Source organism: Centroberyx affinis, unplaced genomic scaffold (assembly GCF_046629955.1).
Source record: "Centroberyx affinis isolate AG114_WGS23_722 - 3 ecotype Tasmania unplaced genomic scaffold, CSIRO-AGI_Caff_v1 ptg000085l_1, whole genome shotgun sequence".
Lineage (NCBI taxonomy): Eukaryota > Metazoa > Chordata > Actinopteri > Beryciformes > Berycidae > Centroberyx > Centroberyx affinis.
In genome coordinates this window covers 1,589-20,000 of record NW_027278793.1, presented here as the reverse complement: position 1 = coordinate 20,000, position 18,412 = coordinate 1,589, and the positions used below count along the sequence as shown (strand labels likewise).

At 40.7% G+C, this 18,412-nt stretch overlaps 3 protein-coding genes across 5 annotated transcripts in view; 1 reads left to right on the top strand and 2 right to left on the bottom strand.

Moving 5' to 3' along the window:
• The window catches only part of tpk1 (thiamin pyrophosphokinase 1), a 71,879-nt gene extending 62,759 nt beyond the window's left edge, over positions 1-9,120 (top strand). For all 3 annotated transcript variants that reach the window (XM_071522172.1, XM_071522191.1, XM_071522182.1), the window contains exon 9: positions 8,506-9,120. In XM_071522172.1, coding sequence (XP_071378273.1) covers positions 8,506-8,651 — 146 coding nt within the window. In that variant the 3' untranslated portion in view covers positions 8,652-9,120. The remainder of the gene's footprint in view (positions 1-8,505) is intronic.
• A 124-nt stretch (positions 9,121-9,244) lies between these two features.
• On the bottom strand, positions 9,245-12,029 carry LOC139646239 (protein transport protein Sec61 subunit gamma). The gene is made up of 4 exons (XM_071522203.1): positions 11,904-12,029; positions 11,412-11,515; positions 11,138-11,240; positions 9,245-9,418 (listed from the first exon to the last, which is right to left on the bottom strand). The coding sequence occupies exons 2-4, from the start codon at positions 11,503-11,505 to the stop codon at positions 9,409-9,411; spliced, it is 207 nt and encodes a 68-aa protein (XP_071378304.1). The 5' UTR covers positions 11,506-11,515; positions 11,904-12,029; the 3' UTR covers positions 9,245-9,408.
• A 2,672-nt stretch (positions 12,030-14,701) lies between these two features.
• Positions 14,702-17,827, bottom strand: LOC139646246 (retinol dehydrogenase 12-like). The gene is made up of 5 exons (XM_071522216.1): positions 17,677-17,827; positions 16,801-16,905; positions 15,707-15,916; positions 15,404-15,596; positions 14,702-14,818 (listed from the first exon to the last, which is right to left on the bottom strand). The coding sequence occupies exons 1-5, from the start codon at positions 17,816-17,818 to the stop codon at positions 14,716-14,718; spliced, it is 753 nt and encodes a 250-aa protein (XP_071378317.1). The 5' UTR covers positions 17,819-17,827; the 3' UTR covers positions 14,702-14,715.
• Between the last annotated feature and the right edge of the window lie 585 nt (positions 17,828-18,412).

The following is an 18,412-nucleotide window of genomic DNA, read 5'->3' as shown; positions in this document are numbered from 1 at the left end:
TAAAGACTCAAATGTATCTAGTTCCATTTAGATAGAGCCATGACGTCTTTACAACTAGACACATGAAAAAGCACATTTTTTTTAACCTGGCTCAGTTACCACTTCCTCCAGATGCTCTCCTCCATCACAGCTTTTAGCAAATGAATTGCTCTTCTTAAATCTGTGATCACAATTATTTTTGTGGATGGTTGCCTAGATACAAGGGCTGATCTTTTTACCAACTTGCTCAACTTACCCCTTTCTCCCCTATCAGTAATCAAGCCACCAACCCTTTGACTACTAGACAGCCTCCCCAACTGGTGTCTACTGCAACATCACAGCATACTTTTACTTTGAGTAAAACAGCAGGGACTGTCCTTGTTTTTCATGTGACTGATTTTGAAGTTTACAGTGAGGTGGGTTTTGTACTGTGATGTGTGGTTTAACACTTTCCAAAAGCACATAACAGCCTTAATAGGAATACAGTGTAAGCCTTTTGAAACCCATTCTGAAGCTGTACAACAGAAAAAAAAAAACTCTTTTGAAACTAATTCAGAGGCTGTTAACAAAAAATACAAAAAATATGTCTTGACACTGCTGGCTTTAAAGTTTTGTTCAGCGGCTGAGAAGAAGCTTAAGCCTTCAGCAGCATACAGAGAGACTTCAGTATTCAGGAAGCATTCTAAATATCTGAAAGGATTTGTTTTTAAAAGGAGGGTGGAGGGAGTAGGGTAAAGCAATGTGCTCTATCTTGTAGTCAAACAGATAGATGTGTCTGACAAACCTGGTTCACTGAGGTCTTACCCGCTGTCCCTGCCAGAGGCAGACATACCCTCTGTGTCTCTACTGTAAGATCTCTCCTTTTCCTTCTCTTCCTCGAGAGGCAAACAGGCCCGTCCCGTCTCCCTGATCTTCTCCTCTTCATCTTCTTCTCACACCTCCTTTCTTCTTTTTTTTTCTGCCTACCTCAGTTTTTCTGTCCTTGCCATCTCCATTCTTTCAGGGCTTCAGTCTAGAGAAATTAATCTATTCCCTCTTTATCTCCGTGTCTCGCTCTTCCTCTCTTTCTCATATGCCTTTCGACACATGTTGCCTTTCTCTGTCCCTCTTTCCCTTTTCTCTCTCTCTCTTCTAGTACACTTTCTACGCATTGCCTCTCTCTCTCTCTCTCTCTCTCTCTCTCTCACATCTGCCTTTTTATACATGCTGCCTCTTACTGTCTCTCTCTCTCTCTTTCTTTCCCTCTCCGCCTCCCCTCCCTCTCTCCCTCCCTCCCGCTCACCAAGGTCCTAGAGAGGGGAAATGAAAAGTGTATGTATTCTGTAGCGGTGCTGTGTGGCAGCAGGAGGGAAAACTGCTGTTTTATGGTTTTATTTATGGATCTGTAGATTTCTGACACTGCGCACATCACACATTGGGGCAGAGGGGAAATGAACAGCAACCTGATGTGAACTGCTTGTACTCCCCCCAATGGAGCTGCAGTGTACCAGGCAGGCAGAGGAGGAGTGCACACACACACACACACACACATGCACACATACATTCACACATTCACTCATCCTGCCCAAACATGCATTAGCTATGACTTCCTGTGTAGACAACCCCTCACACACACATACACACACACACACACACACACATACATACACACACACATACATACACACACACACACATAGAGTATGCAGAGAGACACCCGAGTGCTCAATCGATTCATATTTATGCGCACAAACACAGTCACAGACGTACATCAACTCTGACTTCTCCTCTACTCAAACACATTTTCACTTGGACAGTGATGTATCCCCCCTATCACCCACTCTATGATATCAAAACTTGGCATTTTCCTTGTCTCCCTCTCTCTCTCTCTCTCCATCTCTCGCTCTTTCTGACACGCCTCGCTGCTTATTAAATCTGACCGATACCACAACCCAAGAGAAGTCTTCTTATCTGAAGGTCAACTTAAGCTAGCAGTGTTTGTCACCTCGCTCTCGCAGACCAGCGTAGCCGCAACACCATAAACGTTTAATGGAAGCAGCTATCAATGCACAGCAGATGGTGCTAACACTGCTGCTCATGCCTTGGCTCATCTCATGCCAAATAAATAGCCTTTAATATAAGGAGAATGTCAGGTGGAGAAAGGAAAGGACACTGCTGTATCGAAATCACTGCTGATATAATATGCACAGTGCATGATGTCTTGAATCACAGCCCTCAGTATAAGTTTTCAAATCAGTGATGTTTGACATCTCAAACTGTAATTAAAAGTGTTGTGAACAATATAAGTCAGTTGAGGTTGTTTGTGTTTATTTTCATGCTGAACATTTATTTTCATGATAAACATTCACACAGAGTCTGAATCGACTATACAAACAAAACTCCAAATAGTCTTACGTGGTTTTTCATCTGAATGATTCAGCTAATATACCTTAAAAGTCGCCACCTAGAACAATTGCTTGAATTTTTAGTAGTGCGAGAAGTCTTTGAGAAGATTTACGGCAGGATTTTCCCATGTTCTGCTTAAGAGGACAATCTTTACTTGGCTAAATAACGTGACGTGCGCATTAACCCAAGTCTTTGCCTCATCCATCTCCAAACTGCTTGCAACTGTGGGCTTATAATTAATTCATTTCAGGTCTTTGAAAGATAAATCGTTTGTTTAAATGGAACCAGTCTATGCCCCAAGATGGTGTAGTGGATTTAAGATGAAACAGTACTGGCCTTGGATCAAATCCTCCCCTATTCAATATCACTCTCATTACTCCCTACTGTCTCATCCTAAACAAGTATAGATTCTGTACAGTCCCCTGGTGCATTTGTGGTAATGGCATAATAGTTATTGCCTCTTGATGACAAGTTGTGTTGTGATGAAAGGGGACGTGTGTCTCTAGCTAAACACATTCAGATATACTATAGGCAAAGAAAATGCAGATTATGTATTTCTGTCGCTGGGATCTCAGGCCATAAAGGTTGTATCCCAGTGTTATTTCAAATGTTCTATGAATTAATCAATTGTGAGACATTAGTATAATTACCTTAAACAAACAAAGCCCATCACCGAGAAGACTTACAGCATCTACACTGCATTTTACATGTGGGACTGTGTGCGAACTCTGCTGAATTGCTTTACGGCACAAAGAGGTACTGCTTTATGGCACAAAACAGGAAGAAGGCCGCTGTTCTTCTAGCACAAATGGAGCTAAAGCTTTCAGCGTTTCTTGCAGTGGCAGATGGAGCAAAGAGTGAAAGTCCAATGGAAAACAAAACAAATCACTTCCAACATGTTTACCCTGTTCAGTAAAGCCAAAGAGAAAGAGAAAACATACATGAGCAACAGAAAGCAATGGGTTTTATGGGAAATGTGGCCTTGTGTTGTCATTTGTTTATGGTAATTAGGCCTCTACCAAGGTGTCACAATTAATTTGACACCAATATTTCAATGTTACAAATGCACTTTACCACACCTTTGCTTAGAGGAAAACATTTCCCCAAAAAATAGTTAAGAAGAGCAGTGACTGTCTTCTCTCTCATTCATAAAATGGCCCCAAACACCCATAATTCCCCTGCTCTACCTGTCCACTGCAGTGCGAGTGTGTGTGAGTCTCCAGCTCTCCTCTCCTCACCCACCCTCTCTCCTGGGTAATTTGTTGTGTAAATACGGCGTACTTACAGCTGACGGGCCCTTTCGGCTGTGGCTCTGGAAATGCAATTACAGGCAGCAAACATCTCCATTGTTATCACTGGAGGGTGCGATGCTCATTTCGGTCCCCTCTACAACGGGGGCCGCTATCGATCGGTATCAGCTTTGAGGAGGGGATTACTAATGAAGCCATCTGAAAGCCCTTTGTGCTCAGTAAAGAGTTTGCACGCACGTGTGTGTGTGTGTGTGTGTGTGTGTGTGTGTGTGTGTGTGTGTGTGTGTGTGTGTGTGTGTGTGTGTGTGTGTGTGTGTGTGTGTGTGTGTGTGTGCGCGAGAGAGAGAGATAATGTGTGTTAGTAAAGGTAGGTGCCACTCTGCATCATCCTATTCAGCATAGTATGACTCCTATGCTTCTTATTGTAGTGCTCTGCTGCTTCTGGTGGTCATTCTGAGCATTGCAGCCTGTTAAACAAGGGAGATGGTGGGTAGATAAATTGTTGTCCTTCATAATCTGCCTAAAATCCTCATTTAACAAGGGAAATAGCCAGGTGGTATAATTTGTAATTATTTGCAATTAACATAATTTGCATTTGCAAAGGGAGTGATTTGTGATATCTAACTAACAAGTAACTTAAAGATGCCGCCCTCCTTCACCCCAGTTCACTTTTTACCCCTGAATATATCCTCATTTGTCCAAGCTTTACACTCCTCCCTGTATGAATAGCTATGGCAGGTGTATGTAGCCTATGCATTGGTCAGGAGCTGTATGTCTGTGGTGTGATGGTGAACTGGCGTTCTCTTAGAAGCTAGTTATGACTATATGCTTTGTAATTATAGTGTTTACCAGAATTATTACTAAAGGGGACATTCCACTGACTTACATTCATTACCGAACCCTAACTCTTACCCTAATCCAAAGCTTACACTAAGACCTAACCCCCAACCACAAAATTAACATTTTCTCCCATGAGCATCAGTACAAAAGTCCTCATTTATGTTCAGTTTGCAATTGGATAATACGTATGAGGAAGTAATAATACAAGTATGCATTCACACACACACATAGCACAAAGCCTGACACTACCTGCCTTAACCTACTGTTAGACTTCACTCTCTTTTCCCAGCTCCCCTGACAACACTCCCGGCTCTGCTGGTGAGAACTTGGTGGAAACACATTGCCCTGCCGAGAGAGAACTTCGGGGCAGCACTTTTACACAGTCAGATACTATTCTCACACACACAGCCGAGTGGCTGTGGCTCTGTTCTCGCTCAGTCAATTGCCAAGCACCCTAACTTCACATACTACTTATTTTCCTCCCTGTTCTGAGTCAAGCTGGTCTAATATCATGCTTGTTTGGCAGTCTTTGAAGCAGAACAGCGTTTTTGTCCCTCTTTGATGTGTATGCAGACGCCTGTGGACAACTGATTTGCTTCATTCTCTTCCTGTCTTTGTTCCTTCGTGTTCATTTTCGCCTTCGCATGAAGTGATTGCAAAAACACTGTTTTTTTGTTTCACATGCATATTCATAAAACTTGTGTTTTCTATTGCTGTTTGTCATTCCCACAGGATGTTCAAACAATGCAATTATCAAATGTTGGTTTGGGCTAATAGTGTGGAATACATGATGTTTGATCCTTAGTGTTTGCTAAATCAGGTTGTATGATTGAAAAGCCTCTTTCTTCTTCTCAAGAGAATAGAATTTGCACTTATTTATTACCCATATGCACAGTATAAAGGCTGGATGTCTACAAGACATAAATTGTACAATATTATTCTCTGATTGAAGTGCTGCAGAACAAACTACACATGGAATACATTTTTACGCTTTTATTTTACTTCAAACCCATAATTCATAGTTTTCTATACAATGTATGCCATTGCATAATTATGGTACAGCCAGATAATTATACTCATTATCTGGTTGTTTTATCAAGATTTAAGAAACCAAACAGACAAAAAAACAGACAGGACTGATACACACTGCAACATTTTTTGCTCTAATTATGCACCGAAGTTGCCATCCCACTCAATTTTCCAAGACTGGGGAAAAAATGGCCCATTAAACATTCCCAACCCAGGAGCCGATTTAATCTTTTGCTTAAGTAATCCCTTTCTGACCCAGATCTGAGAGATCTGACCCACAGTCTGTGACACCAGGCTCTATTGGAAGTATATGGGAAACAAACTTCATCAAGGTGTGGTTTTCTACAAATGATGTCTGCATTTTACTGAGAAGTATCCAATTAATGACAATGACAATTTAACTTTAACTATAAATCTTCACATCTTAGTTGAGAGCGCTCATCATCCACTCCTCATTTAGATGACATCACACAGTGAGAGAACTGCTGGGTTCTTCATCTGTTCATTTGCATGGGCTGCTGCCATACAGTGGCTAATGGTGATATATATAGCCAAATCTTTTTTTATGATCAGAAGACAACACATACACTGGCCTTTTATGATAAGTTGCATTGTTGTATAAGCAGTGCTTCTGTAACGTTTCAGTTGCTAACATTAAAAAGCATGCCAAGCAGCCTAACATGACTGTATTCTCCATAGAAGAGATGAAAGCAGCTGATCAACTAGGGAGCCAGAGAGCTGAGATCACATTCAAATAAACTGCCAGTTAATTAGCTCTATATGTCATCACCACAAATATATCGTGGGACTGTACATATTGTTTATTGTTTGCTTATTAACAATGTGACCACATTAATTTTTGATGTGGTTTCCTCCAGGGAGGCAGCTTCATATAAGCATCAAGCTCTCTGATTGGACTTTCCATTTATGGCTCATGTGGATACCATTAGCCTCTGTTTACATATTGTGTACCCACCAGAGTAAAGCATCTCTCCGCTATGGTGATTTGTCAGGAATGGTCTCTGCAGAGGTTTTAAAGTTCATTGGTCCAGCTTGGTGTTTTCAGGAGAGCAGCCCCGGTGATAGCGATGAAAATGAAAAAGAGCAGTTCATGTGTCTGGGGGTGGCTAGTGGAAACAAAGCCCCTTATGGCACATGTGACCCACCTTGTTACAGCCGCAGATTGTGCCACTCCAAGCACTAATACTGTACGGTTTGTGTGCTAAACACGGCCCCCACCCCCAAGATGTAAAGTTGATGCTGATAGCAGCCAGTTTCAAGGGAGCTGAGAGACCGAGTACTTCTTTACGGAGTGTAAAGAAGTACTGTATGCCTCATTTGGTTTATGAACCTGCAGAGACTCAAACAGGTGTTCCCGAATATGCCAGCCACATTAAAAGCCTTCAGAAAAACTGTTTGAGAGAGAGCCACAAGCTTTTTGACTTGTCAGTCAGGCTGTCTCACATCACTCCTTTCCTGAGAGCAGGACATGAATACAGGCAAAAACTGAACACAAAGCAGACTTTAGCAGATTTGCTGACCTTTAGGCCAAGAAATTCAGTTAATTTTTTTTTACAAATTGCAGTTGATGCCAAGAGCGTACCAAAATACTGACGGATAGAACTGAATAACAGTGTGACAGAAAACTGAGGGCCAAGTTTAACTCTCTTGAGGTGAGTTTGTCCATTTCATATCAGCCACACAATGCAGAAGTTATGCTCTCCGGGTGCCTGTCTGCTGAGTGTGCTCAGAGGCGTCTGTCTCAACAAATGTGTGAATAAATGTAAATGTTAATGTTGATGGAAAAAGTGCCAGGCTGCTGTGTGTAAGTTATGTGGAAACACAGTCAAGGATTCATTATTTTACTTAGGAATGTATCATTTTGCATGACTAAATGGCACACAGTTATGGAATCTGAAGCCCCTGCACAATTGATGCTGCTTAGATTCCTGGTTTGACCACTAGAGGTCAGTGTTGGCCAGGTGTCAAGCTAGGTTCAATTCAATCAATTCACTTTCAGTTAATTTTTTGGAATATGAAGGTTGTTTATTCAACCTAATAAAAAGAAAAGTAACTGAGAATGAATGAATGTTCTGTTACTAAAGAAGCTAGTGATTCTCTCAACATTTTGAATTGGCTGGATTGAAATTGAATTGACCATGACCCTGGTCTGGACACAGAAGCAATGCAAGGCTCATAGAGAAACATTTCCATCCCACACCAAGGTAAAATATATCAGAAAATGATTTCAAATGTTTGAACAGCCTAATATACGATTTACCCATAAAAGCATCTGAACAATCGTAAAGTAAAATCATCAAATGCAAGATATGTAAACTATGATACATTTCTGTATGCACTCCATATGTGATCTTCAAATGCTTGAGACATTAACCTGCTTAGTTTGCTCTGGACTGAATCCTTTATTTAACACCTGTCTTTTGATGGCTGTCACCTTGAACAGTTCCTTTGCTCACTGCTTGCTATTACGAAGGAGGCCAAATAAAAAGCCCTGTGTGACTCACACACCTCAGCGGTCGCCTTTCCTGTTAGTGGCAGCTGAAGGATTCCCTTTGAGGATTTGTTTGCACTCGAGTAACCACAAAGTGGCGGTATGCTCAGTGGTCTAGCATAATAGCCTTTGTGTGCGTGTGTGTGAACCTGCCACGGCCTCAGATTACTACCCTGGATCCAAGCTTGAGTGCTCAGAAATAAAGCCAACAGTCATATGCTGCTGAGTGGACCACCTTACCAGGGTCACACAGGGACACAAGCTGTTTGTAACCACATTATCTCAAGGCTGTGATGTTTACCCTGCCCTTTTAACCTGTCAAAATCAATACAGAGGGCTATATGCCTGTTTTATAATTAGAATAAGCTACAAATTAGTCACATGAGAAACTAATTATCTACCTGTGCTCATTTAAAACCCAATAATGTAATGTGAAGGACAGTATCACTCAGTAAGCCTTCATTACTGCTGCATTATTTGACTCATTGTGTCTCTTTCCCCTCTGTCCAGGTAACGAGGTCCTGCAGTTTGGGAAGCTGGTGAGCACCTCCAACACCTATGAGCCGGTCGCCCCCGGAAACCCCAGGAGGCCCGTAACCGTGACGACAGACCAGCCGCTGCTGTGGAGCATGGGCATCCACATGGACAAGAAATGACACAAGAGAGATGCTTCCTCCCCAGTCAAGAGATCACACTAAGCCCAAGGTTGCTACTTTTCCACAGCACAAATAGATTATTTGTGTGTAGTACAAGGATAGAATGGAAAGCACTATTCTAACCAGAGGGGTGCCTGTGATTTGTTAATGATTCATTGATTTTTTTTATTTTAATGCATATGAGACAACATATGCCCAGATTTGACACAAATGTGCTTGTCTATTCTGATTGTTTTTGGATAACAGTTGGATGTCCTGTACTTGTTAATCTAAACCTGATTTGATATTGGAGAATCTTTAGGTAAGCACTTATGTGACAGTATATTGTAGAGTTGTTCACTCCACTACATATCCAAGACAAGAGGTACCACCATACATATCTTCTTTTATACAATGTAGATTAGGTGTGCAAGTATCTGCTTTGTGTCACAGCCCATGTGCCTTTGACCTTAGTGCTCCTTCTTCCACTGTCCTCTTTCTGCCTTTGATGAGAAGTAGTTTAATATGCTACTTCTGAAAGTAGAAAAGGTTAAAAACATAACCACTGCAGCCACAGAGAAAGCAAGGCCAGTTGCTTAGACAGCACAACTCAGTCTGTGGGTTTGCATGATTTATTAACACAGCCAAATACAAATATTGTGCACAGAGTGTAAAAATGACATCCCTTTAGCCCCCAACCCCACCGCCCCTCTAACACTTTGCATCACCACCTCCTGTCCCTGGGTATTGCAGTTTTGTAGTTCTGTGTGACCAGGATTCAGCCGCCCCTGGAAGAGAAGAAAGGCAGTATTAGCATATGGACTGAAAAATGACGCTTCATTAACTTTGTTGCATCAAAACAAGCATGACTGGAAAAATGCACAAGTAATTCATAGCAGAATATATTTTATTGTAAGATAAACAGTTTGATTGACATTCCCTGTTTTGTAAATCAATATCTTTAGCAGAGACTGTGCATCATACTTTGATTAAAATTGGGGATCACTTATTTTTATCCAACTACTGCACTTTGGGATGCTGGAACCTCCCAGTGATTACCTTCACAGCCTAAATGGATGCTACTTGAATGTTTTCTACTGTTGTGTTCAATAATAAAATCATGAATGCTACCAACTATCTGTTAACTATCAAATATGAACAATTATTTTTTTTTATATTTTAACTAAGGATTAGTAAATACTATGAATGTTATTTGATTATCAAAAAAAATCAGAATGCCATTTACAGAACTGAGATTAGAGCTGATAGATGATATAATGTCTTCTGACTATGTTAGTTATTAACAGTTTGTTGTCTGTTAAAAAATTAAATGCTACATTAAGTTAAAAAATATTTTTAAACCAAACATTTTTGGGTCACTTTTACAATGCTATAGTTAGTAAATGGTTACTAAGCAACTTGTGAAGCATCAAACATTTTTGGGTCACTATTATATAAGTTGCAACTTTTGTTTACTGTAGTTAGTAAATGGTTAAGTGGGCTGTAAAACATCTATACACACTATGTTGGCCCCCATTAAATGGTTAATAAGTGGTCTTTAAAGATTAACTATTTGGGTGGCTATAATAGAATGTGATTTTTATAATCACATGGAGTATATTCATGTATAAACTTGCAACATTGCACCACAGATAAACAGACTGGGAGATGAGAAAATGGGATTAACAAGCACGTAATTTGTGATAAACTGTGACCTACTTGGCTCTATGAAACCAAATGCAAAAGCCTAATACAGTTTATTGGTTACTTGAAACAATGCATCCTGCTCCCATCATATAATTGTTAGTTGTTAGATCAACAGATAAAGACAATCACACAGCTTACAGCCAAGGGGGAGGGGCTTAGACATAACCAATCAACATTACATCACATTATCAAAGCCAGATAACTGTTGTGAAGTAGTTGATAAAGTTATCTTGACATTTTGGGTTTTAACTAAAATTTAATGTTAAGGAATTTCAATCAGTCGTTAATATGAATGATTGATAATCACATGGAACACTTTGAAGGGATTTAATGATCATTTTTAGTTATCCAAGTGGATAAACCTGGCTCTTCAAATATCCCCCCATACACACACACCCACACACTGAGTATTGTATCATAATTTACATTATAATAGTGTTGCTGAGTAGTTGCCTTTTTTAATCCCATTTTCTCATCTCCCAGACTGTTTATATCTGTGCAGCATTGCAAGTTCACATAGACTTAATGGTGTACTCAGGTGTTCCACATGATTATAAAAACCAGACGCAATTCTATCACTATCTCACCAGCACAAATACGTTATTGCATGTTGTCCTTGTGTTTTTATCATTGTATTTAAATTGCACATTGCATAAATAAGATACTAACAGAAGAATCTCATATCTCTAACTTCAACTTGGCATTTTTTTTTTACAATCTTTGAATTTTGAAGCAAATCCACTTTCAGCTGATTGAATATTAAGTGACTTGATCACAGCCCTTGTGGAAAAACTACTTACACAATGATGTTGTTGATGGGGATGTGGATGAGCTTGACGAAGAAACCAATGAAGCCCATGATGGCAAACCCAATCGCTGTGGCCATGGCAATCTTCTGGAATTCTGAGGGACACAAGAGAACAATGCAAAAAAAGATACAAAAGACAATTTAGTATTTATTTAAATCAAGTTCCCAACTGATTGACAATTATTAATTTATCCTAGGATCCCCCAAAGGTGTTGCAGGTCAAAGACAGATTCAGTCAAATGAGGAAACACTGAATTTTACAATACCTTTTCTGTCGGGTTTTGTACATCTCTTTACGAGCCTTATTGAGTCTTTGACGAACTGCCGGCTGGGCTCAACAAACTGCATAACCTGATCCATGGTGTTTAGGCTGCAGGTAGGATCATAAAGTCAGTGTTACAAATCACAGATCAGGCCTGGACCGCTAACTGCTGACGTTGACTTGAGTTCATCTTCTGACTTGTCTTGGAAACGACTAACGTTAACACAAGGCTAGAATTGTTACTGTAATTCAGTATTTCACAGCTAACACACGTATTTCTTAAGAAAATCTGCCCTCATCTCCACTAACCTCACGTTTGGCTAGTTTACTCCGCAGTTAGCTAGCTAACGTCAGAACAGAAAGCAATTCGAGCTAACGTTAGGTTAGTTGGGAAACTAAGTTATAACCAGTAACACTGCAAAGTCAAACATGTCACGCCGCTATAAAGGTAAAGGTTAGTGAAAAATGTAAACATGTTTCAAGGCATTACACTAACCTGTTTCCGTGGTCGTATTTGACGAATAAAGGGGTCAAAAGACAGAGAGCGACTAAAGCCACGTAGCTATCGGCCGCTTGTTGATAGAGAAGAGCTGACGTAGACTTTACAGGCGCATGCGTACGATCTTCTTCCGTTCTTTCTAAAGTTGAAATTAGTGTTTACACTGCCACCAACAGGCCGGGAGGTGTATGGACAGACACAAGCTGCTGGTGTGATAGTGGGAAGCAGAAAGGCGGGTAAACTATGACTTCCACTTGGTGATCATCATAAAGCAAACAACCGCTAATATTAACAAAAATTATCCTATTTTCAGGAAACCATTAATCTATACTATATCCTCATATAGGTTGCATCAGTTTGATACTCCCTATGATGTGTAACTACTATGAGTTTTACGCTATAAAGACTTATGTCAGCATAAAAAACTGTAAAAGCCTAGTTCAGATGGGTTAGCCCTCCACTACATCCCAGTGTCAGTGTCTGTAGACAAAATTGTTGTGATTAGTGTTAGAAATCTTTGTTGTTCTACCATTTTGTGCCTGTGTTTTTTGTTGTCAATTAGTTTCCGTCATCCATTTTTTTCATCCTTGTTTGTGCTTTTTATCACTGTGCAAATAAACTAAACCAAAGCCTGTAAGGTAATTGGAGATATTCAGTATCTCACATTGTGCATTCAACTTGATTGATAATCATTTATGACATTTACATTCAAAAGACAGCTGATTCACTTATCCAGAACTTGAGCCAATCCTTTTTAATCAGCAAGCCCAACATGTATACCATCAAATATCTCCAACTATTTACTAACAACTGAAAAGAAATAAAAAAGACTTTCTGTCTTAATAACAATATAAGTATTTCATGTAGCAAAGCAAATAGAAGATGAATACTATCACTTCACTAAACCCTGTGAGTCACAGCATCTAACATCATCGGCCACGAAAACTTCCAAAACTGCTTATATAGATAGACTAAGAAAGGATATTATTATTTGGCGAGTGCAAAAAATAAATAAATAATTAGACCTAAGTCACCAAATGCGCACAGCTTAGAGGGAACATTGGTCCTAATCTTGCATGGCTCACACCTCTTGCTCACACCACATTACATTGGTCCAAAATATGCCATGATGTGATTTTAAGATATGGCTTCCAAATAGATTTCTGGCATTTCTTTTTCTTGATCTTTGTTCTCCATTATAATGATACAAACTACAAGGCAAACAAATGTAGCCTGGAAGTCTATGAGGCCCCTGTATGTGCTGCAATCCACTGTAACCCACAAACTGTTTTCCTCACATTATTGGGGCATCCATCATCAGCTGGCCAGACCAGTGAATAAGAGCAAACAGTCCCAGGCTGCACTGTAGACAACATGTCTCCACCATTAAAGTTTTTCGCTTTAAGGATGGGATCAGCCGGTGCAAGTCACCCCTCGTGTTTGGGTGGTACTGCCTAAGACTTATTGTATGGTCCTTCAAGTCTAACAAACTAATCTTAGCTAAGCGCCTTTAACCTCAAAGGCAAATTCCATCCCACCATCAGACGTAATTTCATATCATGTGTTATCATGCATACATACATCTTAGGAGGTCTAGACAACAGCTCCATGTTAATGTTATGTAATTATACTGTATAGCTTACTCAAAAGTCATTCATAGCTGTTGAGGAAAAGCAAGAAGCAGGACTATGTGGCATGTTTAACAGTCTAACAGGTTTATTTTTTACATAAATATATGTACATATTGTAGATACAGTAGATGTGGTACATTAACATATTCCCAATGTCAAGGGCTTTCTTGAAGTCCCCTAATATACAATTCATTAATATGTTGATCCAATGTAACCAGAATCACATCAAAAACACCACACCGCACAGAATGTTATGCTTGTCTTTCCTGGGAAAATGTTCTTGGTGAGTTGGAAAAGCCTCTGAAACGGCATTAGGACCATGTGATACTAAAACCGAACAATGAAAGCAAATTCATTTGAGTGACATTCATTCATGGTCAATTATTCAATGGTAGGGGAAACACTGATCTATTCTTTACCACCAAACCTATTCCACACAAACTGGGACAAAGCTTTTCTATGTTAGCTCAATGCCCTAGATAGTATTAATCAATAAAACATACATTCTGACACTCACAACAGAAAGGGACTCACTTCATGTTAACTGTTATCAAAGTGTCTCAATAGTCAGTTTACCCACAGAAGATGTGCACTGATGTAATGGGACATGTTGCACAATTTGAGACACAGAAGTACATCTTTTTCACAACAGTAACATTAATGCCTCAATAAAAGTGCTTAACAGTGCTGTTTACTGATGATGTTTATACAGTGCATAGCAAACATGTATGCTCAGAGGAGGACTGTGCCGAATAAAGTCTCATTTATCAATCACACAGCGTTGCCATGCTGAAGTCATGAAGCAATACCAGCACTACAGGCGCTGAATAAATACCCTTCATAAAAGACACAACCAGTGCACTACAAAAAGTTGGGGTGAGACATTGAGAGCAATTTAGCACTACAGCTTGGTCAGAACAATTATAAGACACATGCGAATGAGGTAATAATGACAACTACAACAACTACAATAATAATAATAATTATAAGAATAAGAATAATTTAGGATTTAAAAGCACTTTTCAAAGTTTCCAGACACAAAAATAAGACTAAATCTGCTAACATCAGCCAATACCAAAAAACAAAAAAACAGATAAATGATACATGTGAGAGCTGTCATATCTAAACTCCCCGCCCCCCGCCCCCCGCCCCCCCCTGCACAGTGAGTGCGCTGTTAATCACTCCCAGGTGATTCCAAGCATGTTGCAGCTGATCTCCCACAGTTTCTGGGCCAGGTCATCGTCCGCAGCCGTCCTGGAGCAGCTCACTGGGGTGCAGTCACTGCTCACACACACACATAACACAGAATGGCCATTACACACTGCATGTCCATCAAGCACTATTTCTCTCCTTTCACAGTGTGTGTGTGTGTTAACCCTCACCTATATATACCTCTGTGTTTGTCATTAGGGAGAAAGACCGAGAAGCATGACGCCATAACACTGAAAGCTCCAGTATTGGAATTGGATTGTTTTAGTTTGTGAACAACAGAATTGGACTTGGGTTTTTGCATTGTTCGTATTTCAGCTAGTGCGTTTCCCAAAAGGGATAATTAAGACTGTGTATTTGTTGATTGCTACCCCTTCCCTCTGTTTCAGTCCTGAGAGAGTGCAACACTGAGTATCCATCTGTGTGTGTGTGTGTGTATGTGTGTGTGCCATATTTGCTATCCTTGAGAGTCCAGAAATAGGGAGATGATCAAAACCAGAGCAGAGGGTCTGGGTGTCTTTTATGGGAGAAAATTGGTAGAAATTACACCATTGGAGAACACTGGGAGAAGGCCATCGAAATCAGGAGTCTCGGGAGGGTTGGCAGTAAGGTGTGTGTGTTTGTGTGTGTGTGTGTACAACACAGTACAGTATGTACCTGAAGTAGCCTCCGCTCTGGCTCTCCAGGCCTGGCTCCACAGCGCAGTAGATGGTGGTCTGAGCGCCCTCCACTGTCGTCTTGGTGAAAATCCCGAAGATCTTCACCGCCACCTGGATGCACTGGTGCTGGTGCCGCCACAGGTCCGACTGCACCACCCCCGGGTGCAGGGAGAACACACTCACCCCTGTACCTGCAACACACACACAAGCAAGTACACATATTCAATCATGTGCTTTCCTTGTTTCTTTCATCCCTTGTGTCACACGCTTCATTTATCCACTGAAACCTTAACCTTCTCACCTTGTAACCGTTTAGCCAGTGAGCGTGCAGAGAGGACGTTTGCCAGCTTGCTCTGTCCGTAGGCCTTCATCGTATCGTAACTCTTCTCACTGTTGATGTCGTCCAGTCGCAGACCGGTCCAGGTGTGGGCCACCGACGCCACGACGACGATACGGGCCGGAGCAGAGCGCTTGATGAGGTCCAGCAGCAGGTAGGTCAACAGAAAGTGACCTAGAGAGGAAGCCATGGAAGACTTGGGTGAAAGATCATTTAGTGATGAATGACTGAATCACTCCAGCAAATGAAATGCTAGACGATTTATGAGACTGGTCATTGTATTACATCCACTTGTCTTAAATGATGGCTTGGATCTATAACAAGTGGAAGGGCTTAATCTCTCTCCCTACTATTTCTCTTATAACACATTTCTCCCACCCTTGGGCCTAATAGTGTTTCCAAATACTTTTTTAGGGTTTATTTTTAGCCTCTTTAGGAGTCACATGGGTGGAATTTAGCCATTTAGGACACTGCAACAAGTGCCAGAAAGTTAAACCAATCACAGGAAAGTATTACAGTTCTGCAAAGTATTACAGGAAAGTCTCTATTTTTATATTGATCTGGTAAATTACATTCATCTGGTACTCCAGCCAGGTTGAAACAAACTCAAACACTAAGAATTATTCCCATTTGCAGACCATTTGACCAAGGTCTGACTTCTATTAGGGCCACATATACAGTAGCACTGGCCTACACGTTCACAAAGATCTGTTCCACATATAGAACCATACATTAGTATCTGGTTTCAGTTTTGCTCTCCCTACTATTGTTCTCTGTTTCCTGTTCTACTGTTGACCTGGCAGTGTTAATCATTGTTTATCGTGTGTGTGTGTGTGTGTGTGTGTGTGTGTGTGTGAACATGTTTCTGCATGTGTGTGCCCCTGCTAGCTGGTGCCAAAAATACCTGCGCTAAAGGAAAAGTCTGGAAGAAAGCCATTGTCCAATATCGGGAAAACACTAACAACTTGGAGGAAACCTAGATCTAGGGGGCCATGTATTAGGATCTAGACACACACATCTTTCCTGAATGGGAAGTGTCCACTGGTGCTGGTTCTTACCCAGGTGGTTGACCCCTAGCTGCATTTCAAACCCATCGGCGGTCTTGGAGTAAGGACACATCATGATGCCTGCATTGTTTATCAGGATATTCACCTGTTTTTCCTCTGAAAACAAAACCAAACACACACACACACACACACACACACAAAGATGAGGAAGCAGCAAGCAAATTCTCCAATGGCTACATCTCTACTCAAGTGTTACTTAGATAGTCATTTTAAATCAGTAGGACAATATCAGCTTACAAGTGTATATTTCTGAGAGATACATAATGAAACCATTACACCGTTTGTGGTGGATCATAAAAACCCACTGATCAGGAGCCTAAGGCTTCTTTGTTGGGAATGAATTTGATTTCCTCTCTGGTTATGTCTACAAGTCTGCTTCTAATAACCACTTCAGGAGATGGACTATAGCACAACTTAAAAAAAAGAAAATTAATGAATTCCATCTTCCCTTGTGAGCCTAGAAGGAGTTCCATCATCCTCTTCATCTTCATCATCCTCCACTTCTTTCAACCATAGTGCAAGTGCAAATAGTCCAGTAATTAGGATAAAGGCACAAAAAGCCTTCACATGTCACAAAATGTTTGTGCGCCTGCTTAGGAGATCATAATGTTCCATTTTCAAAGCGCTAAAGCATTAGCGCCCACGCAAATGTTTAATAGATTTAATAGTATTAATGAAATATGTATTATAGTTTTCCTTGTTCTCCATACATCCTTCCGTTCATACATCCATTGCTGTCATACTAATATAATATATGATGATGATTACATATCTTATTTCAAAATAGAAGAAATGAATGCTAGATTATTGATTATATATTCATTTAGTTATGTTTATTACATATTATGTGTATTGTGACTACCCTACCTCTGTTGATGAGTTCAGCGAAGGCTCTGATGGACTTGGTGTCAGACAGATCCAGTTTCCTGATGACCATATTCTCATTTCCCGTGTCTTCCAAAATGTCCGCCCGGGCCTCCTCCGCCCTCTCCAGGTCTCTGCACGCCATGATGATGCGTGCACCTGAAAAACACGGGTCAAGGTTCATGAGTCGGTGACATGATGATTGGAATGTGTTCAGTTACTTTTCACTTCACAGTTTCTCATTAATGAATACAGAGCGACTTTGTGTGTCAGTCTTCCTTAACCTCCTTTAAGGTTTCCCCCCCAAAAGCTTTGCTCATTTGCAGCATAAAGAGCGAACTACGTCAATGCAGGGGGAAGTATGTGCTGCAGATCTCTCAGTGTACTTCTGATCATCGCCTAATCTTTTCTAAACTCTCATTCAGCACCTCATTTAGCAGTCGCTTCGCTCACATGAACACAAGATGCTCTCAACTGTGTCATTCTCATCCGCCTTTGACACAAATTACGATGCATTCTTTTTAATGAGCCCAGGAAGGGGTCTTTGAGGACACACAGACACAGGCACACACAAATACACTACCCCGCCCCCCTAACCCACACACACACACACACACACACACACACACACACACACACACACACTCTCACTCTCTTTCTCTCTTGCACACACACATATACACACAAACATGCATGCACACACACACTCCCACAGACACTCACACATAGAGACACTGCT